At 40.8% G+C, this 25,200-nt stretch overlaps 1 protein-coding gene across 1 annotated transcript; it reads right to left on the bottom strand.

The window, feature by feature from the left end:
- Positions 1 to 344: 344 nt before the first annotated feature.
- Positions 345 to 3,299, bottom strand: LOC147628028 (U-box domain-containing protein 45-like). The gene is made up of 2 exons (XM_086814998.1): positions 2,276 to 3,299; positions 345 to 1,525 (listed from the first exon to the last, which is right to left on the bottom strand). Exons 1-2 carry the CDS (start codon positions 2,569 to 2,571, stop codon positions 667 to 669), a joined length of 1,155 nt encoding a protein of 384 aa, XP_086671124.1. The 5' UTR covers positions 2,572 to 3,299; the 3' UTR covers positions 345 to 666.
- Positions 3,300 to 25,200: the final 21,901 nt, after the last annotated feature.

Genomic DNA, 25,200 nt, shown 5'->3' with positions numbered 1-25,200 from the left:
GGTTTCTAGAAGGAACCTCTTGTGCTCTTCCCACTCTAATTTGAATCCACCTGGAGCAACGTCATTAGGGCAGCTATCTACACTTGAAGGTGGTGATCAATCTAAAAATGACCTTGTAGAAGATGGAGGCAGCTAGAAAAGAGTCCTTAAATGGTCCATTACTCTGAAAATCAGAAAATTACTAGGACCATATCGACCTGATGGGTCTGATTCAGTATTAAACCCAATATATGAGTGTAGTCCCAGCCTTGTACCCCGGTTGGTAAGGGGTTCGAACTTCGACCCTCTAAAAACACATTTGTGAGCAAAAACAAACACCATCACAACCAGATGGCAGAATGCACTGAACATAAATAGCATCGATTTCCCTGCGAAATTATCTTATGAAGGTTGAAAGGGATGAAGTCAAGAATTAACTCGGTACATTTAATATACTCCAGCTTTCTTCTACCCATGCATCTACAAAGAGAGCCACCCATTATGTAGGTTTCGGGGACCATTGATGTGTAATATACAGATAGATTTGTGATAATGACATTAACCAAAATTACTCCCAAACAAATGGCTGCATCTTCCCAGAACCACCTCTCATGAGAGGAATTTTAAAAAAAAAACTTATGTTGCTGCATGCAAACCTTATGAAACCAGGACATCTACAGGGAGAATCTACTTAGTAGGAACATCTGTTAGGCGGCTGGACTGAGAGAGATTAGAAGGCATGCTAACCATTGCTCTTTGCTGCAAATGCCGCATGCTCTGCTCCATGCTTAGCTGTACCATCTCCGTCAGCATTTTCTTTGCAGTAACAGTGCCCGATTCTCCATCATCCACATGAGAGGCGATGTCATAAACTATGCTCTCCAACATGGCTGAAGCTGAAGCAGACCTTGGTGACTGAGGTGGCTCTCTCAATAGCTGCAAAAGGTTTTGGGCCTTCTGTTGAGCACCCACAGTCCCTTGCACTGTAAGCTCCAACAAGCCTGGAATAGCCCCTTCTTGAAGAATAGCCTGTCGGTACTTGCATCGGCTGCTTTGGCACATGGTAAGCAACGCACTTACGGCATGCTCTCTACTCTGCACAGAGCCCTCTTCCAAAACTTCCACTAATGCTAGCACGCCCCCCTCCTCGTTGGCGATTGCAGATCTGCCCTCCTCAAAAACCGTGAGGGATTGCAAAAGTGCCATGGTCTTCTCTGCTACCTTGGAAGCCTTTTTGCAGTCCTTCAACAGCAAGATCAATGGCGAGATGGCACCTGCTGCAAGAATCGTTGCAAGATTGTCGGGATATGTTGATAGATTGTAAAGAGCCATGACAGCATCCACCTTGCCTTGAACACTTCCGTATATGAGCATGTCAACCAAGAGAGGTGTTGCACCTGAATCCCCAATTACAGGCTTATTTGCATCTGATGCAGATAGTGTAAGAATGACGACGGCCGCTGACTCTCTCAGATTTGCATTTTCCGACTGCAAAAGCTCTACCAAAGGAGGAAGAGCTCCAGCCTTCACAATCTTTAGCTTGTTTCTAAAAATATGAAAATAAGTAAGCCACAGTTTGCCATATCCAGCAAACAAAAATCTCATCAACTCTAGCTTCTTACATGCTTTTGAAAACCCCAGAGGAGCAAACTACACAAATTATGCAACAAGAAGGACCATTATCTTTCATCAAAACCAAATTAAGGTTAGCAATTTTTGCAACATGCTTCCTTAACAGCACACAAGGTTAGCAAAGTAAGTAACAAAAAGGGTCCCATAAGGGACAATGATAGGTTAGCAAATTTTTTTCAGCATATTGAGGTTAGCAAATTAGGTGACAGAAGGGACAATGATCCTTTCTCAGATGCACATAAAGGAAATGATGGTAGGAAAATTATGCAGCATTGCCCACAGCCACATAGCTTACTAGTGAGGGCTCCCACAGCAGGGACTGAAGATCAAATCCTTCTAGGTAGACCATGATGCAACCTATGTCCACGCGCACACACATGTAGATATATGTATACACAGAAAAATGTCAGTTTACTTTCATAAGCAGCACTTTGAGCAAAGTTAAGGTTAGCAAGTTTGAGTAAAAAAAGGGCCCATGTAATATCATCAAAAGCATATTAAGTAGATTGAGGTTAATACTTAGGATAATCAGAAGCACATTCAATACATCAAGGGGTCCAAAATCTTTAATCAGAAGCAGATTACAATTGACAGATTCAGCAACAAACCTTTCATTAGAACCAGATTATGGTTAGTTAGGAGAATGAAGAATGAAGCAACATACCTTTCATTCCTGACTGCAAGGTTGAGGAGGGCCTGCATTGATGCATCTTGGGCCTCCACAGATGGTGAACTGAGCATGGAGACAAGGGGGTTGATGGCCCCTGCAGCAGCCAGGTAGGCCCTTCTCTTGGCTGACGACTTGGTGAGCTGCCTGATCTCATAAGCAGCCTTCAGCTTGGCCTCCCCAGAACCATACACTAGGGCCCACAGAACCTCCTGCAGCCTTTGCTTGGTGCTCACACTCAGAGACTCCAAATCTAAAGTCTCAAAATCCTGCTCTAGATCACCCTGCTCCATGGCCGTCTAGCCCCAAATCAAGCAAAAATAGTTTTTTCCAGACAAATTGGTGTTTCTTAGTGTCCTGTGAGGGTAGATGAGGGCAGCTTCTTCCTCTACTTCAAACGCAGGGTGTCTCTTGAACACATCCAAAAGCAGAGTTTCCCACACAAATTAGTGGTCCTCGCACCACATAGGGTTCGAACAAATTAGGGTTTCTGCAGACAAAATAGCTTCTTCCTCTGCTCCAGGCAAATTAGGGCTTCTGCCTGAGCTCTCGAGTTAGAGACTCTAGAGAGTCTTACGGCAGCTACGGTACATGCCTCAATGCCATGGAAAAAGGGGATTTTGGGCTATGGATGTACTCGGGTCACAGGCGTAAGATCGGTAGGTTTCTCGGGCGAAAAAGGGTATCGAATTCAGAACAAAGTAGGGGTCCTCAGACAGATTAGGATTTCCGTGACAGTTGGGGTTTCTCAGATGAAGAAAGGGCGTTTTGGGCTATGGATTTAGCTGTAGATCAGCCATAATGAGGGAGCATGGAGGGTATGGGGACAGCAAGCTCTCAGATGCTAAATGTTGGGGGGGGGGGGGGGGGGGGGGGGGGGGGGGGGGGGATCATTGATGAGGAGATCAAGAGATCGGAATTGATGAGAGGAGAACAAAAAACAGAGCAAGAACAAAAGCTTTTGCAGAGCCCAAGAAGACGAACCTTGCCACTTAAGCATTCATGATGATTATCTCTCACCCCCCCGCGAAAACCTGACGGAGGGGTCCTTTAACCTTACCCTGGTTAAACACTTTTAACCACGCTTCAACCACGACCATCCAAGGTGTCTTGCACCATAACAACGATTTTAGAAAGCACTAGTGTCGCGACCGGGCGGGAAGCATTTTACATTTTCAAGGAAGCATTTTCCATGTAGTTACAGGCAAAAGAAATATGTATAAAATCACCATTCCTTTCCTTTTAGAAGCTAGGCACATCGAGTTACACACAAACACACATAATGATGTATATATGTGTGTACATGTAACCCATTGAAAGCATACATGCTACAATTGGAAGATATGTGTATGTGTGTGCGCCTATGAACGCATGTGTGCATGTCATATACACACATGTAAATATGTGTCTGTGTATGCGCACGCACCCATAATATCCATAGATATTGTTCACACTCATACATATATGTATACATCGTCCTCAACTTGCCAACCTTCTATATAAACACATCATGATTTCTATATAAACACATCATGATTGCCATATATATCCATATATAAGCTTCTAAAGCACCAAACTTGGCATATAAATATACATCTAGCATTACAAACCCATAAAATGATGACAATCTTAACACACCTGAACACGGCTTTAAAACAATCTTCGGACAACTGGATTATCTCTCCTTGGTAGCTTATACCCCGTGCCTCCATCTGGCAAAATGCATGCCAATAGCATTGAAGATATAATTCTTGTGGAAAAAAAGCAGGATAAGGATAAAAGCTTACAAAACTCATTTGGTGGATCAATATTTGAGGCAAACGACGTTTGAACAGGCTTGTAAATAACAAATCGAAAAATTCTGTATTGTCCAGTGCCTATGCACCGCAAATCTAACTTATCAAGCTTTTCATAATCCACAAACATTACACGTACATGAAGTTGATTTGCAATCTTTCGCATTCTTAGATTGTAAATTCCTAGGAGCGTTGTCCATGTGTGAATACTTGTGTGGCCAGATAAAGTCCCAATACACTTAATGTTTGTCCTTGGGACTTATTTATTGACATACCAAAAGCTAACATGATAGGAAATTGCTTCCTTCTCATGTCAAAAGGCAATTGAAGCATAGTAGGCATAAATGTAGGCAATTGAAGCATAGTAGGCATAAATATTATCCTAGGAATAAAGACTCTGTCTCCAATGTTTGTACCTGTAATGATTTCTGCTTCTATCACCTTTGAGTTAAATTGCTTGCATATCAATATGGTACCATTACAAAGTCCCCGTTGAGGATCCAAAAATTGCAGAGCAAAATGATAGGGGCATTAATCTTTAGAAGTAAGCAGTGAGGAGGGTAACCACCACCTAAGTTCAAACTGTTCAAGTACTCAATTGGATACAGTATTACGTCATTCTCGCAAGAAACAACGGAATCTACATTGAGATATTCTCTTTCAAGACTAGGCAATGAACTCAAGGCTAGTTCATTGATCTCATCAACCTCTAAGTTTTGTGGTGCAAGAATAGCATGGTCTTTGAAGAAGCATGCATAATCCTCAACTCTCTGAAGATCTTTGTATACACATTCTACCAAACTCAAAACAGAGTTGCCATGGATCAACATTTGCGGTGGAATTACCACTCTGCCTTCATTGTTTTCATGATCTATAGTGCAATCCCCAATTTGTAATGTCCATTTGACAAATTCATGTTCTATACCATTACAAGCACTCTGTCTAACCCGCATGTTTTGGGTGAGCTTTAATACACTCACATATCTCCAAATATGTAACCGGCATAATGTTGCATCAACAATGTCCTCGCGCGACCCCTTTGGCACAACCGGTAAGATTTACCTGAAGTCACCACCAAAGAGCATAACTTTTCCACCAAACACTGTATCACTTTGCATAATGTCCTTCAATGTCCTGTCCAGTGCTTAATTTCACACCCACTTGCAAGAGAAATCAACATACAGTAAGCTATTTGCATCCGCATACAATTGATTGGCTTTGAACCATTCAGTGAGAGATGTTCTTTGGTTTCTGTCACAACTAATCAGATCACACGTGGTCATTGAAAAGCACATTATTGTGCTTTTGGGAGATGAACATGTAACCTTTGTATATCGGGCTTTTCATTATTGTGCATTGGGAGATGAACATGTAACCTTTGTATATCTCCCAATGCACATTATTGTGCATTGGGAGATAAACATCCTTTGTATATCGGGCCTTTCATCATACAAATCATATTGATATATGCGCCAGCATGCCTCTGAAGTAGAAACGTACCGTGCATCCAAATATTAACTAACCTCATCAATATTGATATATGCGCCAGCATGCCTCTGAAGTAGAAACGTACCATGCATCCAAATATTGACTAACCTCATCAATATTGATATATGCGCCAGTATGCCTCTGAAGTAGAAACGTACCGTGTATCCAAATATTGACTAACCTCATCAATAATCCCATTTCTATCTTGCAACTCTATAGTAGCTCTATCATGTCCTTTGTATACATACTTATACAAATATTTTACAGCTGTAATGGTAGAGCATACTTCTATGTTAATATAGGCTTTGTACATCAAATTGAGAAAAGGGTTATATGGAACAACCCATCGACTATCCACTCTATGATCCTTTACCTAGATGAAACTACCATCATCTCGTCGCATGTAAGTTGGATACCCATTGTCATCAACGCTAGTAGTCTCGCAAAAATTTCGAGGATACCGATGTTTGCAACTCTCATTAACCATGCAAGGAGAGCGCATATTTAGTTCACCACATGGTCCACGGACATTTCAATGACTAATTATGTTGTGCAACTCTAGAAACATCACCTTGTCAGGACATTCAACACATACCAGCATATCATAGTGAGGGGTCTTGATCGGTTTACATCCACTTTCCACTATCAATAATATATGTGCATGTGGCAAGCCTCTTTTTTGAAATTCAATAACAGAAACAAATCCCAATACCATTCCAAATATTGATTTTTTCACCAATAAGTGCATCATGTCCTTATGCTTCTCATAAAAGACCCGTGCAGTCAAGTCGGGTCGATCTTGGGCAACCTGACTCGGCAATAAAGCATTGGTTATTTCATCCCACTTGGGATTACAAAAGTAAAGGTGATAAATAGGTCATGTTTACTCATCTTTCTAACTATAGCCATTGAATCCTGGTACAATTGATGCATATATCTAGGCCCCCCACCAATATATGTAGATGGCAGTACCACCCTGCGTCCAGCAATGCCTGCAGAGACTCTATTAACCCCGTCGCTTAAATTAACCATATTTGCAAGACCTTGGTATACTTCAGCACGCAATGCTTTCTGATTATTGCATATTCATACTAATCTAGATTCTTCCATGCTACTATATGCATCAACAATGTACTGTTGCAAAAGACGACCACCGCGTAGAAGGCATGCATTTGTATCTTCCCTAATCTGCAGTCTATAAGCATAATATTGTCGTTGAGTTATAGTCTTTGTATCCTCATTTTAGCCTTCTCTATTCCTACCATTGAGTGGAATTCCAATATGCAAACCATCCTCTCCTTGAGTTACAGTCTTTGTATCCTCATTTGAGCCTTCTCTATTCCTACCATTGAGTGGAATTCCAATATGCAAACCATCCTCTCCTTGAGGAAATAGAAGAACATACAATAGAGGCATATATGAGCCATGAAAATTAGATATTTTTTTTATAGCACCTGTGTGCGACATTATTTGAATGTCTCTATGCCCCACATGAAAATCATCTCCTTGACCCAACATGATAGCTGCTACCTCACTTCCTGTAGGGACCAAATATTACCGTGAGGTTGATCGAGCTTCAATGATGACCATTCTCAAATCTTTATGTGGACTTGACAGCAACATTTCTCTCATTGAATGAAGTACACGGGCGTATGGATTATGTACATACATCATTTCTTGCAACCTTTCAACAATGTTATGATTTAAAGAAGGCATCCCATAAAGTCTATTCTCTAATTCATGCTCTATATCATACACATAAAGCTGAGCAAATCGAGGAGCCGCATCTCGGGTTTCATCAGGCATGACAGAACTAACACGATGATAGGTGGTACCATGGATTCGAAAATTGAATACTCCTCCTCCCCTAGTGAACTGACTATCCAAGTGAGCACCCAGTGAAACGAATGCCAAGGCATTATTATAAGATTGTATATTCTTTTTGTATTCCTTACTTGCATTATCATTACCACACAACAACTCCACCAATGCAGGAGGTGGATTTTAAAGAGTCCTTCCCACTTCCATAACAGTGTTTGCCCACTATTCTCCAAGCTTTCTTAACGCCTCACACTTCCAAATTATTGCACCACAAAAATGGCACTTGTAAGAAAGGCCTCCTAATGAGTGAAGAGTACAATCCCCAGAATATACCACCATAGTTGTTGGGTGCTTAACATTCCGAGGCAAAGAAAACACCTGCCTTATAGAGTGACATTCAGATTTAATATCTTTCACATCACCAACGACAAAAGTTATAGAATGGAAATTACTATCCATAGGTAGCTCATTTAAATTAAAGGAGAAAGGGCCTCGCACCAAATCTCTGTGTCTGAGCATTGTGATGATCATTGATAGGTTCTTGAAGAACTGTAGCATTGAGAATTGTTAAGCCATCTAATAATCCCAATGCCTCTTTGATTAAAAGGAGCTTGAGATTGTCATATAGCCTATAAGGATCTAAGAATATATAAATATATCGAGGATTAATATCATCCCACCCATCAAAGCCATCTAATAATCCCAATGCCTCTTTGATTAAAAGGAGCTTGAGATTGTCATATAGCCTATAAGGATTTAAGAATATATAAATATATCGAGGATTAATATCATCCCACCCATCAAAGCCAAGAATTTCTCATTTTGGGCTACAATGATATCCAAAAAAGCCCAATTGTGGCATCTCCTCAAAGAAGACCGTATCCAACAATTTGTTATTATCATAGGTCAGCTTCAAGATATTTAATGACGTCTCTGCATGAAACATAATTAAGCTATATATTAATAACAATCATGATCTTTTCTTAGAGATAGTAAGAAAGAATAAAAAATACTTATACAATCTACCACCAATGGTTACTAAATAATAACACAACCATATTTATTTTTGAAGGAGCTTATGCTTTGGGACACATTTGATAACCTCATCGAATACTTGTCGTGCTTGATCTCTATCACCATGGACATTATAGTCTATTTCATAACGATCAATCAAGCCCAGCCTTAATCATGAGCATAATATTTTCATCTAATTTATCTGAATCTAATCGTATAGTAATTTGGAAAACATCGTTCCAATTAACAGCATAAACTAGCCATGGCCCAGACCAACTTGGAACATGGAAATAACGACGCTCAAACTCTATATATGTGTGTGAGCCACCCCTCAGATGGATAAGCATACACACATAAGTGTGCATTAAAGATAAGTCTTTGCGGTTGGTGTAACCCTAGGGCTATAAAAGAACTATACTTGGTGGATTTTGATATCACATCAATAGGCATCATTGAGTCATGCAATATTGTCTCACTGCTCTCTCTCTCTCTCTCTACCACCCTCTCTTTTCTTTCTCTACACACACATGAACATCTTCAATTAACTATAGGTGTCACTGTCTCGCGCTTCTTCTTACGGTCCTATGCTAACCTTAATTTACAACATGGTATCAGGGTGTTGTCTAGCTGTGTACGCTCAACTCCACATTATTTCCTTCCTTAGCTTTGTTCTCGAGGGGGTCACTCTCATAAATATGTAAGCGTAGCACGTGGATTCAACAGAAGGGGTTTTTCAAATTCCTTTTTTAACACATTTTTTACATACAGAAGGGAACCATTTAAAGGGGGTATTTACAGATTGAATAGAAAAAGGGTGTGTTTTATTCATGAAAATTTTATAGATAAGGGATTTTTAAATTAGGCCTTGAACGCACATGATATAGAAGGTTTACATATAGTGACCCCCCCACCCCCCCCCCCCCCCCCGAGGCTTTGTTTAAGCAGTGTGTTATCCAGACTCATCATCATCATAATCACACATGCACTACTCAAAATTTTCCATTTGCTGACATTGTCGCATCACTTGTGAATGCCACCCTGTAATGTCATATATCCAAGTGGCCTGAATACACCTCTTTGTTCTAGTTGTTTGAGCTACATAACATCACCACGTCACACCTCGCCACTACCCTCATCCTTGACATCGGGACCCAACAGTAGCACCACATCAACAGCCACGTCTCCACCTCACACTCACTTGTGTGCCACCCTTTGTAGCCTATCATGTCAATAGGGAGGAGCCACGTCAACATTCGATGGGTTTTTTTTTACAAATGCGATAAAAATCATCAAATTAAAGTTACTACATTAACAAAAAATTAGGGATTTCTTGATTTTCTACCTTCTACATCAAAATTGAAGCTCCTGCACATATCCAAATTTGGGAGTTTCCAAAATCAAGGAAAAATGCCTAATTAAAACCTACAACATGTCAAAAATTGGGTGTTTCCCAAAATCTCTACCCTACATCCTTCAATTTTCTATGGGGCTCTACATTTGCCCTACATCTACCCTACATCGACATTTAAAGGGCTACATCCTTCAATTTTCTATGGGGCTCTCGTTCTTCAGCATTCATAGCATCATGGATCTACATAGGAGCTGCATTGCATTTGATAAGTTCTTTGGAACGAACTCTCCCACATGGCAAACCAAACTTCGTCTACTTCTTTTGCAGGATGGTACCTAGAACAACATCAAGGGCACTAAGAAAAGATGAGAGAGAGAAGCTAGTTTGTAGAAGATACAAGTCTAGGAGGACAAGAATGACAAAGCCCTCACACACATTAACCTGGGGACTTGTAGCAAAACAACCTTATCTATCACCTCGATCTAGATTAAGACAACAAAAGAGGTATGGGACAAATTAGAAAACCTCTTTGGGAACAAAATCAATAACTCTAAAGTGTTCTTAAATAAAAAATTCTTTGGTCTAAAAATGAAAGAAAGTAATAGTTTGCAAGAAAATTTAAGCAAGTAATAGTTTGCAAGAAAATTTAAGCAATCTTGGAGGGTTCATCCTTCAACTGGTTGTTCTCAAAGCGTAAGTTGATGAGGATGATAGGAAAGCAATCCTTCTATGAAGCATAGAAGACATTTTAAAGTTCTCGAAATCCCTATTCATACTGGGGATTGTTAAGAAATGTGGTGCCATTGAGCACAAGGAAGAGGTAGGGAGTGAGAATAAGTAGCCAAGCAAGAGCAAAGCATAGCATGCAGCCACCACAGGAGCAAAGAGGATTATCCCACATTGATGTACAAGCCCTAGGGTGTACCTCCTCATATAAAAGGGGCCATTTCAAGCAATGAAATGATATCACTTGCACACATCTCAAGTCCCTTTGTGAGTACAAGTCTTAATCTTGTAACCTAATTGTGCTTGAGCTTATTGCATATACTCATCATCATGAGCGTCCTTAGGCACCATCCACCCTAGATTAGCTTAATCATGTATCATTAGTAGATCATTAGATAAACCCTAATCTCCATAGTTGTGTGTATGAGATGTCATGAGTCTTAACATGGTATAAGAGCCATCCCTCTCCCCATAACTTCTCATTAGTTAATCTCTACACATTTAGTACTAATCTCATCATCAAGTTTCACTAATCTTAATCTTATCCTCAAGTCTCTCTAGTGGAGGAAATTTGGAACAACCAAATCCAAGAATCCATTAGCCAAATCCTTTTAGGGTCATATTGCCTAACCCTAGATGACCCCACAGCTCCAAGAAATCTACAAAAAATTGAGCTTATTGCATATTCTCATCATCATGAGCGTCCTTAGGCACCATCCACCCTAGATTAGCTTAATCATGTATCATTAGTAGATCATTAGATAAACCCTAATCTCCATAGTTGTGTGTATGAGATGTCATGAGTCTTAACATGGTATAAGAGCCATCCCTCTCCCCATAACTTCTCATTAGTTAATCTCTACACATTTAGTACTAATCTCATCATCAAGTTTCACTAATCTTAATCTTATCCTCAAGTCTCTCTAGTGGAGGAAATTTGGAACAACCAAATCCAAGAATCCATTATCCAAATCCTTTTAGGGTCATATTGCCTAACCCTAGATGACCCCACAGCTCCAAGAAATCTACAAAAAATCTATGCTACAGCCTGAAACCGCCTATATAGTCCTGCCATCTCTGTTTCGCTTCATTTGACACCCCTAAGCAAAATTGGCACAAGCCTTCTTCTAGGACTATTTACCACTTGGTACAAGCTCTCCAAAATACAAATCTTAGAGCATTTGGTGTGCACATTACAGTGCTGGAAAGAAAAAACCAGTCGAGATTCCAGGGCAAATTTTACGATTCACGGGCAGTTTGAGCTAGATTTTTGGGCTTAAACCTTTTCAATCCATCAAGGGTAAGGAAGCTATACAGAAAGACCTTCAATGATTACATCTACAAGCTCAATTTTAGCCTCCACATGCTGTTATCTCTAATCATCTTGATTAAGTACTAATCACTATCATTAGTGTAGTATTAATAGAAATTGGAATAATTAAAGTTCAAAATTAGAAAATTAGGGTGTAAATCCACTGTGGGAAACTCTCTCTTGCATGAAAATTCATTGCATTCATTTGCATTGCTCAATTTGAGCATTTTTCACTACATTCATTTCAATTTTAGTGCATAGTTTGCATCTAAATCATCTTCATTAGCTTAAGATCAGTCATTGCATGAAAATCATAGTTTAATATTATAAGAGAGTATAGACACTGCCATAGAGACTTATCACAAGCTCATGGTAAGACCCTCTCGCATGGCATCAAACATTGGGAAGTTCATCACAGGGAAGGGTCACATATCATCGGGCAGATCAAGCACCTCACAAAGCAAAGCACATGAATACACAAAGCACAATCCTAGGCATGTCTAAAGCACAAGTGCATGAGATGATCACATCATATAGCATGGTATCCATACTAAATCATCAAAGGCACATAACGAAATCAAGAACAAACCATAAAAAAAAGCATCAAGTGGCAACAAGAAGAACAACGTCCACACCAAAGAAGATGTCAAAGAGCCAAGAGTCAAGCCAAAGAGCAAAGACCAAGATCCAACAAGCATCCAAAAATGCAAAGAAGAAAAAGGACACGACGTCGACATGAAGAATGAAGGAAGCAACAAGGGATCTTCATCAAGCAAAAAGCAAGGAGATCTTAAGCCAGCAGCAGAGAAATAGCACTAAGCAACATCAAGCTACCAACTATTACCCTAACCTAAATCATATGTTGTAAAAGCCACCAAATGAGAGTCCTCCCGTTCTCCGAGCGAAACTTTTCGAGTGAGGAAAAAATCGAGCAACACATTTCAAGGAACAGGCACACAAGAAGGCACCAACACATTTTCCTCCACGCATGTTGCTCCATAATACCACTCTCACTATATACCCCATTAGCAGCATCTCCTTTGAATAGAGAACCTTTCCTGAGATTATCTCATGGTGAAATCTCTCTCTTCATGCAAAATAAGGGTATGTTGCTTCTATATCAGCGCGCTAACAATAATAAACAAGCGTGCAAATTGAACAAGAACTTTTTCATGACTGAGTGCTAGAGTTTCTTCATATCTGTTTCTAATGTTGATGAATTGTTGGTGACTATTTTTGACTTTGTTATATTGGCTATTCTCCCTATAAAACACCCTGACCTTTTTTATGACCTTTTCCATTAGGGGATTCCCAGCAATTTCATACTCTCTCAATGGGACAAAACAACCACATTAACTCTGATAGGGTGGGATTGCTATTGGAGTGGGCACGGCTATATGTGGGGTGGGCTGGTACTACTGTATGGCTGGGAGGGAAGCTGTACACATTGATGCGGAGGTGAGGGCTACAGGAAAAACACGCATTCGGCCCACACAAATAAAACTACCCTAAAGGAGGTCGCGCTTGTGGCGAGGCCTCCTTTAGGGTAGTTTTTTTAAAACTTCATGATTATGCGGCCACCTCCTATGAGATGAGCTTGTCTCATGGGTGGACGTGTATCCAATCACGTACACGATGAGTTCGGTGGGGGTCTCGCTGCCATTGTTGAATATCAACGAGTGACTCCTCATTTCTACCATGGTCACTCTACTCTTGACCTTGATCTCACCGCCGTTGATCACAAGCTTTGACACACCCACATCAATGTAGTAGGCCAGAACCCCACATGGAGGTACCTGGCAAAGAGGCCGGATCTGTTTGTTGTAGTCAAAACACTCATTCGGACCACACACAAAAAGAACTACCCTAAAGGAGGTTGCATCGGCACAGCCTCCTTTAGGGTAGGTTTTTTTTTAGAATTTCATGATTATGCAGCCACCTCCTGTGAGATGAACTTAGTTGCCCACCCATTCATGGCGGTGTATCCAGTCGCGTGTACATGATGAGGTTGGCGGGGGTCTCGCTACCATTGCTAAATATCACCGAGTGGCTTCTCTCTTCTACCATGGTCACTCCGCACTTGACCTTGACCTCACCATTGATCACAAGCTCTGATGCGCCCACATCAATGTAGTAGCTAGAGCCCTGCGCGGAGGTACTTGGTGAAGAGGTCGGATCCGTCCTCTCACCAAAGTCTAACATGAATCCGGCTTCTTGGAGGCGTTTGTAGAAGTGGGCATGTGTTTGTGCGAAGCGGGCATAGATCGGAATTTGGGTCTTATGGAAGAGTTTATGTTACATTCCCGTAACGCCGCTACGGGCATTACCACAAGAGGGGACGGCCTCTGGCTCACCACCCAGCCATAGAGGAAGAATGAGGATTGCCCCTCATCCCCCAGGCTATATAGTGTGTGACCTGCCGTCCACACTAGCCTGGCCGCCCATGACTCCGCATGGGCGTCCTCTCCCACTGAACCCCGGATATAGCCATCCGGTCTGCCGTCGGTCACAGGCATTACAGCCTACGTGACAGTTTATATATGGGATGGCGCGGCAAAGAGGAGGTCGGTGTCAGTGGTGGAGTATTTGGAGCCTTGGGTATAGGTGGGCAATGCCCCTTCTAGGAGGTCCTGGGAGCGTAGCATGTGAGTAGAGTTATGATGCACCATAGTCACTTCCTTCTACTGCTCTGTTCTCCCAGAGATCGGCACATATGTCGTGGTGGGCAGAATTGTTCGATCCCACCACTACACATCGCTTTCCAGCCCAGCTTTCACCTCCCGTGTGCCATCTAGAATGGTATTGAACGTCTTGAAAGGACCCTTGTTGGGCATGTCGGACATTCTCGTCGTGGCTAGAACAAGCTGATTGGGGTATAGCACCACCACCTCCTCCTCCTCTTATGCCCCCTTTTTCACCACTACCACCACCTCCCACTTCCCCTACTACTCATCAATGTCCCTTATTTTGCACGAAGAGAGAGATTTTACCATGAGAGAATCTCAGGTGAGATTCTCTATTCAATAGGGCATATAATGAGAGTGGTATTATGGAGCAACATGTGTGGAGGAAAATGTGTGGGTGCCTTCTTGTGTGCATGTTCCTTAAAATGTGTCGCTCTTCTTGTGTGCATGTTCCTTAAAATGTGTGGCTGCCTTCTTGTGTTCATGTTCCTTAAAATGTGTGGGAGCCTTCTTGTGTGCATGTTCCTTAAAATGTATCGCTCAATTTTTTCCTCGCTCGAAAAGTTTCTCTTGGAGAACGGGAGTCCCAAATGAGTAGGCAAATTTGTATGTTTTGAGAATAGTCAACCAACCACCAGAGAGTAGCCAAAGCATCACCCTCAGCAGGGGGGACTGAAAATCGACTCGACCATCTCTAAAGTAACCTCTAAGCTAGAGTGTAACCAAGCCAAAGAGCCTCTGAGTTACCCATCCAAGTTAGAAATGAGGGGGGGGTGAAAATATGTTGTAAAACATGCATTTGACCACCTTGCAATAGTCTAAGAAAATGGCACCAAGGGGTGTGTTGAGAAATGTGGTGCCATTGAGCACAAAGAAGAGCTAGGGAGTGAGAATAAGGAAGAGCTAGGGTGTGTTGAGAAATGTGGTGCCATTGAGCACAAGGAAGAGCTAGGGAGTGAGAATAAGTAGCCAAGCAAGAGCAAAGCATAGCATGTAGTCACATGAGCAAAGGGGATTATCCCACATTGATTTACAAGCCCAAGGGTGTACCTTATATAAAAGGGGGACATTTCAAGCAATGAAATCATATAACTTGCACACATCTCAAGCCTCTTTATGAGTACAAGTCTTAATCTTGTAACCTAATTGTGCTTGAGTCTATTGCACATACTCATCATCATTAGCATACTTAGGCACCATCCACCCTAGATTAGCTTAATCATGTGTCATTAGTAGATCATTAGATTAACCCTAATCTCCATAGTTATATGTAGGAGATATTATGAATCTTAACAAGGATAGCTTGAGAAATGAGCTATGAAGATATGGTGGCCATCCACATTTTTTAGCATAATCTTCAAGAGCAAGCTACTGGTAGCATCATTGACTTGGAAAAAAGTTTCTTCAAAAAACAAAAGGGTAAGTGTAAAGGGAAAGCTGTCAAGTGCACCTTTTGCAAGAAGCTAGGTCACACAAAAGACTGCTGCTTCAAAATAATAGCAAAGGAGAAAGAGAAGAATCATGCCAACCTAGTGGCTAGAAATGCAGATGAATATAAAGAGTTTGATGATGCTCTAGAGAAGCTAGAAACCTCTATAGTACTTGCAAAATATTTCACTACTACATTCTCTCATTTTTCTCTTTTAGAGATGGATATTGATTGAGTATCTGTATGAGTTAATAAGGCTTCTCTGCCCAAAATGTCTCCCCAAAAAATTTATTTTTGTGTGTTTGTATTTTACCTTGAAGCTATAAAAGGCTTTGTTATATTTGTAGGTTTTCAGCCTCAACTAAAACCCTACTTTGAGCTAGGGCAATAGTTTAAAATGGCTGACATATCTAACGTGTGGTTAACCCCCATATCATGCCTGCCACTCTAATCTTTTGAATCGCATGTGTGCTTGTGGGCCCAAATCACCCTATATATAAAGTTCAATCCTTAAAACACACCTTCACTTCAAAGGGGAGTTTTTTGGGATCTAGAGTCTATGTATGAGCACTAAAACACCTCTTATAGGTGGGTAAGTGTGCATTAAAGTTAAGTCTTTGGGTTTGGTGTAACCCTAGGGCTATAAAAGCACTATATTTGGTGGAGTTTGATATCATATCAATAAGCATCATTAAGTCGTGCAATATTATCTCTATCATTTCTCTATCTCTACCACCCTCTCTTTTCTCTCTCTACACACATAGCATGAACATCTTCAATCCAACATAGCTGTCAATGTCTTGCGCTCTTGCTTGCATGTAGTTTATATAGCAAGATGATGGTATAGTCATTAAGCAATCAAAGTATATCAAAGCACTACTCAAGAGGTTTAATATGGAAACCTGCAAACCAATCTCTACACCAATGAAGCATGGTGTAAAACTTAGCCTGCAGGATGCCGATGAACCATTTAACATCGACATAACTGCTTATGTCAAGATGTTAAATGCTTAATTTATTTTTGTAACTCATGAACAGACATCCAATATGGTGTGTCTCAACTTTCAAAGTTCATGCATTGCCCATGCACTAAGCATTGGTAGGCAGTTAAATGTATCTTCAGATACTTGCAAGGCACTCAAGATCTTGGATTGTATCTTCAGATACTTGCAAGGCACTCAAGATCTTGGATTGTTTTATGCCAAGGGGGGTGATTTACAAATGTAGGCATTCAGTTATTCCGATTAGGTAGGTGATTATAATACATGATAGTCCACATCTAGAAACTATTTCTTTCTTGATAATTTATTCATATCTTGGCTAAACAAGAAGCAATAAACTATGGCAACATTGTCCTGTGAAGCTAAATACACAACAGCATTTACTATGACAGTTGAATGTGTATTGTTGAGAAGATTGATGGAGGATCTCTATGTCCCTTTCTCACAGAGCACAATGACAGTTGTAAAGAATCCTATCTCTCATGCCAAGACCAAGCACATTGAAGTGCATTACCACTATGTCAGAGAGAGGGTCCATGTAGGAGAGATCAATCATATCTATTATAGTAAGCATGAAAATGTGGCTAATCTTTTCAATATAGCCTTATCTCGTGAAAAGTTTGAGGCCTTTTGCAAAGCTTTGGGCTTATTTCCTTTCAATGATCTATAATCTCTATAAACCTCATGTTTGTACTACAGGGGAGTTTGTTAGATATATGGTAGTACTACATTGTGAGGCCATGCACTTATATCATGGGCACTTTTATCCCACTAGGTTTTTTCTATGGTCATCTTCCCAAGTGTGAACGAGCATCTTAGGGTTAGCCAATATATAAGTAACCTTATTGTATTGGTACTTTTATCCCACTGGGTTTTTTCTATGGTCATCCCAAGTGTGAACGGACACCTTAGGGTTAGCCAATATATAAGTAACCTCATTCACTATTTAGGATTGCTACTTATTGGTACTTTCTCTTTGTATTGGTAGAGACCTTCATCTCTCTCCTTTGAGATTGCCAATTCTCTCTCACACTCTACACCTATGTGTTCTTGTGTGGGTTAAGCACCATTCTGTGAGCTAGCATGCATGTGTATTGCTTAGTGTTAAAAACAACTTATATACAAGTGACTAAACACTAGGTTGACCAAACTTAAAAAATGGTCCGCTGTGGTGGCCACTATTGCTAATCTTAAGTAAGTATGTACACGAAGTTCTAGACTTCCTTCATTTGACATTAAGCTAAGGCTAAGGCCGCTTTATATGTTCTAGCACCTTCTTATAATGCTCTTTAAGCGGGTAAGATGTCAAAGCGTCTTTTACAATAGGTAGGTTGGGTGAAACCATGTTAACTTACAAAGTCATTAACATATCCCCCTTCCCATCTACTTTCTTTGATTCTTTCCATGTAGCTTGTGTTTACGGTACCCTTGGACAAGGGTTTTATACTGACTTTGGCCCCATAAACAATTGGAAAGTAGGTGATGACTTACCAGCTTGCATTGGTTCCAAAGATATCACTAATCTAATAAAAGGATGTGATGAAGGGCATAAAATGAAAGTCAACGACCAGATCATCGCATAATATTAAAGGGTTTCCATAACCCAATATGTCTTTGAAAGTGACCACCTGTGATGATCATGGAAGTTCTTAACCATGCTATACAAATCTATGTGCTGGCAAAATTCGGGACCTTCATTGAGGTCGAAGACCGGATGCTCTTTTCTTATTAATTGTGGTTCTTGAGAACCTTCTCAAGGATGAGGATAATAAGCTCAAAGAATCAACATGTGGTTACTATAGTAGCGGGGTCAGGTACCTTTCATTGAGGTGGAAGACATGATGCTCTTTGCTTGTCCATTGTGATTCTTGGGAACCTTCTCAAGGATTAGGATGATAAGCTCAAAGGATTGAAATGTGGCTACGAAAGCGTGGTCAGGGACCTTGGTGTAGTAGAGGTCATTAAAGTTCTTCAGTTGGAGCCACATCTCCAAGGTGGTGAGAGATGTGTGGGTCCATCGATGTATGGGAAGTTGTAGACACGCCCTTTGGCTTGCATACGTAAGAACTTGCACCAGGACTACCTTCTTTTGGTTGACATGTAGCCGAGGTCAATGTGGAACTTCTCTGGGTGCAATGTTCAGATATTGAGCTCAACTAGTGTGGATATGGGTGACAGCTCCACCCCACTAGCATGATTGGTGAGATTATGGGTGATATGCCAATCGCCAATGGTTATAACATGTTGTGAGACATCCACTGTTCTTGGGTGTTTTGGGAGCACTTAAAGGCATCAAAACATCTAATTACATCAATTTCTTCATTAATTGGAAGAAACTGGCTCTCTTTTGCTTAATTTTGCGCATAAAGAGAAGAGATATTAATTAAGAGTTTAATTAATCTCTAATTATACATTAATTTACACATTAGTTGATGTACATAGCTTAGCAATTCCATGCTCTATCCAATGATGTTCTCAATGGTGTGAATTAATTAGTGATTAGTGGTTAATTAGAGCCCTTAATTAGTTTAAAAGAGGAAAGGATTAATGAAAAGATTAAGTTTTTGATTAATTTCTAATCACTTTTTTACATAACTCATTAAGGCTAATGAGCATTGAATGAGTAGATGCCCATGAGTTGTCAAATTGTCCATTTTGGGGGTCATTTATGAAGGGTGTAAGGGGGTGTCATAAAAAGGTTTTTTTTTTTAAATTCCCACTTGTCTTTTTGAAAAAATGCGCATATCTCCTTAATTTAAAATTCAAAAATATTCTCCCCAAAACAAGGAAATTCGAATTCACGTTCTAAGCGTTTCACACCGTGAACACCGACTGTTTCACGTTGCGAAACAGTCCTTGCGTAAAAAAAATAAAGCGAAAACTGGTTCACGTCCTAAGCGTTTCACGCCATGAACCCCTAATATTTCACGTTGTGAAATAGTCCCCGTGCAAAAAAAAATCAAATTTGATAAAATCTGTGAAGTCTGTTTCACGTCGTGAACTGCAACTTGCTAGCTCACGTCGTGAAAGGGATCTGTTAGCCAAAAAAAAAACTCTTTGGAAAACAGCCTTGTTTGGAGGTTCATATCTCCTAAACCTCCTAAACCGTGAGTCCAATGAACGCGCTCTAGTGCTCATCAGAAAGCCAACATCGAGCTCTTTGAATTTGGTCTTTGACCGTCCGAGGGCAAAATCGATTATTTTGGCCTCCAACTAGCTATCTCTAAATTTGACCCGAATCGAGGCAAAAAACAACTCGAAAAGCACGAAACCGACTGCAAACCATATTGGGGCTACTTTTTGAGGGTTTAAATGACAAATTCACGTGCGTGTAGCGTCTAAGCTAATTAGGGTAAATGGACACTCGTTTCACCCAACGACGAAGTATGCCAAGCCTCCTAAGGCTTTAACAGGCTATGAGAAAATCTAAAAAGTAAAAAAAAACACATGTGCTTGCTCATTAAGGATCAATTGATAACTTCAGACATGGCAACGATAGAGGGACTACATGGACCGACACTCTCATTGAACCTAATGGTTGACATCTACGAGCCATTGAGAGTCCATGCCACAAATGCACTTTTCAATACTATTTGCCATGCAAACAACAAGCGTGTCATTGGGTTTTACACCCCCTGTCACTTCAATCCCATCGGGCTTTGGTCCTTTACTTAACATTTCCACAAATCCTATAGGTACCAGCTCTTTCCAACCCTTGGATGCCCACACCTTGGACATATTGACTAGTCTAGGAAATGGGGTTGCCCAAGGACTAAGTGAGTCCCTACCCCCACAAGAGAACTCACATACGACCTCAGTGACTCATACAAAAATATGGTTGTACAGATCTTCAAAATCATGGCCATATACAACGGAGCAACTGATCCTGTCAATTCATTCAAATGTTTGAACAGAGATGTGAAGCCTTTGGAAATCCCAACTGCCCCACCACCAAGGTACATGCGTTAAACTTATGCTTAGTGGGAAAGGCTAGTGGATGGTTCATCACATTAATATGCCGGCTTAAGACCACTTTCAGAACCTTGAAAATAGTCTTTATCCATGGCTTTTCAAGATAAGGTGATCGGTGGAGTGCAACGAAAGAACTCTATCCAATTGAGCGTAAACCAAACAAAACCATTAGAGACTTTATCCTTCGGATAAGACTCTTGGACTCACGACGTGAGTCATGGGAGAAATTAAATGATTCTTAATTGAAGAGATGTTTCAAGATTGGCTTAAAGAAAAACAACTTACATAACTTGATCATTGTATCCAATCCATAAACATTTGATCAATGTTGTAAAGAAGCAATATATTTAGATAACAACATGATAAAAGATGATCATGATATGCAATGTTCTTCATCTAAATCAAGTGAAGCAATGGGAAAAGAAAGATTAATCTCATAATTTTTATTCCCTGAACTCTATGCAGCCTGTTGGATAGGTGTCATCTCTAGATGATGTCATGCTAGTGGCACATTCTTTAGCCTCTAGGCATTTTTGGGATTTATAGCATTCATTTCCATTTTTTCCTATTTACACATTTTTGGGTGGAGGAAAGGGTGGAGGAACTTTTCTAGAGATCCGTTCATCTTGTGCCTATATATATGAGGCATTATAGTTCATTTCTAATCAAGTTGGCTAGTGGTTCATTGATGAGTTCTTGAGTACATTGTCTCTTCTCTCATCTCTTCTTTCTCACATGGTATCAGAGCAAGGTGGTGGCGCACATAGAGCCTCCTTATCCTTCTTCCTCTCTACCTCTAGTCCTCTTCAATGGCGTTTTTTTATTTTTTAATTTTTTGCTAAACGAATGCATTTTTGAGGATTGTGCCCTTGAAACCTATTGGAATCTTCGTGGTCTACAACTTAGCCGAAGAAAGTTTTCGCAAATTCCTCACCGTTTTTGAGTTATTCTTCACAGACTGCCTGCATGCAGAATTTTTGCTTGTGTTTTTTGCAGAAGCCCTTACTCATCATCCTTACACTGATTTAATGATGCAAAAGGCTTCAAACCAGCCCCTTACCATCCTCTACAAGTTTGTTTTTAAAGCACTTCAATCCGAGTCCTACAACTCTACTTGCGGTGAAAACATTGCCAACTAGTTTTCTTTACATGCGGTAGCGTTTTTTGGAGGCTTCTTGTGGAGAGATTTGTAGCCATTTCTTGGCTGCGTTTTCATCATCAACTTCAGCCCTCTTCATGGTGTTTTGAGGTACATATTCATCCTCTTTTCTACACCTTTCTACCGACTGAAAATTTCACTTTGCTACACACTTTGTGTTTGCGTTTTTTGTGGACAATCAACTCCTCCATACTCCTTCTACCTAAGGCTACATTCTCAGCCCTCTTTTGGTGGTTTCTACGGAGTCTATTGATTCATATATCGGCTGCATTTTGTGGCTGCGTTTTTGCACTATCTTTGTGCATATTTTGGAGATACTTCCTTGGTGGATAGCCCATCTATTGGCTGTGTTTTTGGAGGTACGACACTTCTTCCCTGTGTTTTTCCACCCTCCTCTCCCTATGGGATCTCGGAAGTCCTCTACTCCAAAAGACAAAGGCAAACTTGAAGATACTATGGATCCTACATCTCCTACGATGGTTGGACCGGCAACTACTACAATGGAAGTTGGTGCAATTCCTTCTTCGGTAGGTGCTTCTACTTTCTCTTTTCCGTCATATCCATTACCTTCTACGGATCCTTTCTCTCTTTCTTCTTATCTCTTTCTTCTTTGTCCTTTATGCCTTCCTATCCACATACTTCTATGCCCTCTATGGTATATCCACATACTTCTATGCCCTCTATGGTATATCCCCCTACATCATCTTCTTTGTCCTTTATGCCTTCCTATCCACATACTTCTATGCCCTCTATGGTATATCCCCCTACATCATCTATGCCTTTTATGGCAACTTCATCGACTATGATTCCTCCTTCTACTACTTCCACTACTACTCCTCTCCCCACTCAATCATATCAGCCCTTTAACCCATTCACTCAATCTTTGAGCCTTCCAAGTCTTTCCGATTCACAAAAGTTTACCCCAAACAACTACCACACTTGGTCCTTGTTTATGCAACTTCTTTTGGAAAGCGCTGGGGTGTGGTCTATAATCACTTCTCCTCATATGGTGCCTTCTCAATATCAAACCTATATGGATGCACGGGCCAAAGCTTTACTTGTGCATGGCATGTCTACATCGGTTGTGTCTTAATTTCTTTCTACAAGGAGTACGGCTCAACAATTATGGCACGCTATACAAATGCAATATAGAAGACTTTCAACGGTTAAGATGGCTAAGTTGGAAGAAGATTTGGATAAGCTTTCTATCTCCGAATTCGACAACATAGTGGAGAAGCTTGGAGAATTCAATCAAATCAAGCGGCAACTTGAAGAGTTTGGTACATTGGTAAGCAATCTGGTCCACAAGCTACTTGGTAAATTGCCTTCTTCTTTTGAATCATTCAAAGATAACATCTTTCTTCGAGTTCCTTTCCCTTCCTTTGAAGAGACTATGGGTCTTCTTCATGATAAGTGCCTTACTCGCAAGCAAAACAAAAAGGACTCGGCTTTTGTAAGCCAAGGCAAGGACAAAGGCAAAGGCAAGGGGAATGATTAATGCAAAGGCTCTAATTCCAATGCTAAAGATTCTTCAACCAAAGGCGACAAGGACAACTCAAAGGATTCTTCCAAGGACAAATCAAAGGATTCTTTTAAGGAGTGTACTTTCTGTGGTCATAGTGGCCATACAGAGGATTGTTGTTTTGCTAAGAAGGCGGCATCCAAGAAGGTAAAAGCTAAACTTGAATCCAAATCTAAGGGTTCTTCTACATCAACATCCTCTCACAACAAAGACAAAGATAGACAAGAAGGAAGACGGTAACGCCAAGGTTGCATATATTGCTATGTCTTCTACTTCATGTGACACATCACTTGTGGTAATCAAAGATCTTGATACTACGCATACTGCAGATGAGTGGATTGCCGACAGTGGTGCTACCTCTCACATGACGAATAGTTCTTCCTTATTGGAAAACCATAAGTCTATCTCTTCATCAGTACACATTGGTGATGCTTCGTCTCTCCCTGTGATTGGTATTGGTGATGTTTCTTTTGGAGATGCTAACTTACATGATGTTTTGCATGTGCCTAAGATGTCTGTCAACTTATTTTCTATCTCTAAGGCTACTTCTAAAGGTCTTGGGGTTTACTTTGATGATGAAGTGATTGAAATCATTGATAGACAGTCACTTTCTTGTGTGGCACATGGTTATCAAAATGCTGGGCTTTATCGTATAAGCTCTTTTACAGCACAGTTGCCACCACATGAGTCTCATCTTCGTCAATTATTTGCTTCTCCTAAAGCACTTGTTTCTAATGAAGATAGTGATCTATGGCATTTCCGCTTTGGCCATGTTCCTCTTGCTACTTTGCAACATCTTGTCTCACATGACATGGTTACAGGTCTACCAAAGCTTCAGAAACCTCGCCATCACATTTGTTCTTCTTGTGCTCAAGGAAAGCAACATCGGGCTTCTTTTCCAGAGGAGGCTACTCATAGGGCCACACACATACTTGAGCTTATTCATGCTGATCTTTGTTACCATATTATAGTAGTGATGTGTGTGAACACACTTAGGACCGCCGGGGCACTTTTTCCCTCACTAGGAGGTTTTTTCCCCCGTGCATTGTATATACGCCCATTATCTTCTAGGGCTTGTTATCTTTCATTTTTGGCACTCATAATACACTACTGTGTTGTGCTCAAGCTTCCTCATCTTCTTGAAGTTGTGTGTGCATTCCTGCAACCCTAATTCCAACAATTGGTATCAGAGCAGGCTTCCTCCTCCCGGGCAGCATCACCGGCACCTGCCGCTTCATCTCCTCCGATTGCGACGAGGTTTCAGAATTTTGATCTGAAGTCATTTCGCCCTCCGTTTTTGCATTCCAAGTACTGGCAGGCAAAATCGTCCTGCTGTGCAGATTTTCTGTCAAGATTAAAATCTGCAGGACAGGTGCCCATTCGTCTGTTTTGGGCTGTGCTACATAGCACAGGTCGATTTTATACAGGTTTACCTCTTACAGACAGCATTTACATCTAGTAGTACAGTCATTGGCCATGGCTGACAACAATGATGTATTCCGCATGTTGGCTGCTGAGGATAAGTTGGATGGCACCAACTATCCATTGTGGGCATATATGATGCGACATGTATTGGTAGCAAAGGCGTTATGGAACATTGTGCAGGGTATTGATGCACGTCCTATTGTGGCTGGGAATGCTGCAAAC

Source organism: Cibotium barometz, chromosome 20 (genome assembly GCF_041138505.1).
Source record: "Cibotium barometz isolate CiBa-2024 chromosome 20, ASM4113850v1, whole genome shotgun sequence".
NCBI classification, from domain to species: Eukaryota; Viridiplantae; Streptophyta; class Polypodiopsida; order Cyatheales; family Cibotiaceae; genus Cibotium; species Cibotium barometz.
This window is presented reverse-complemented; position numbering and strand designations above follow the sequence as displayed.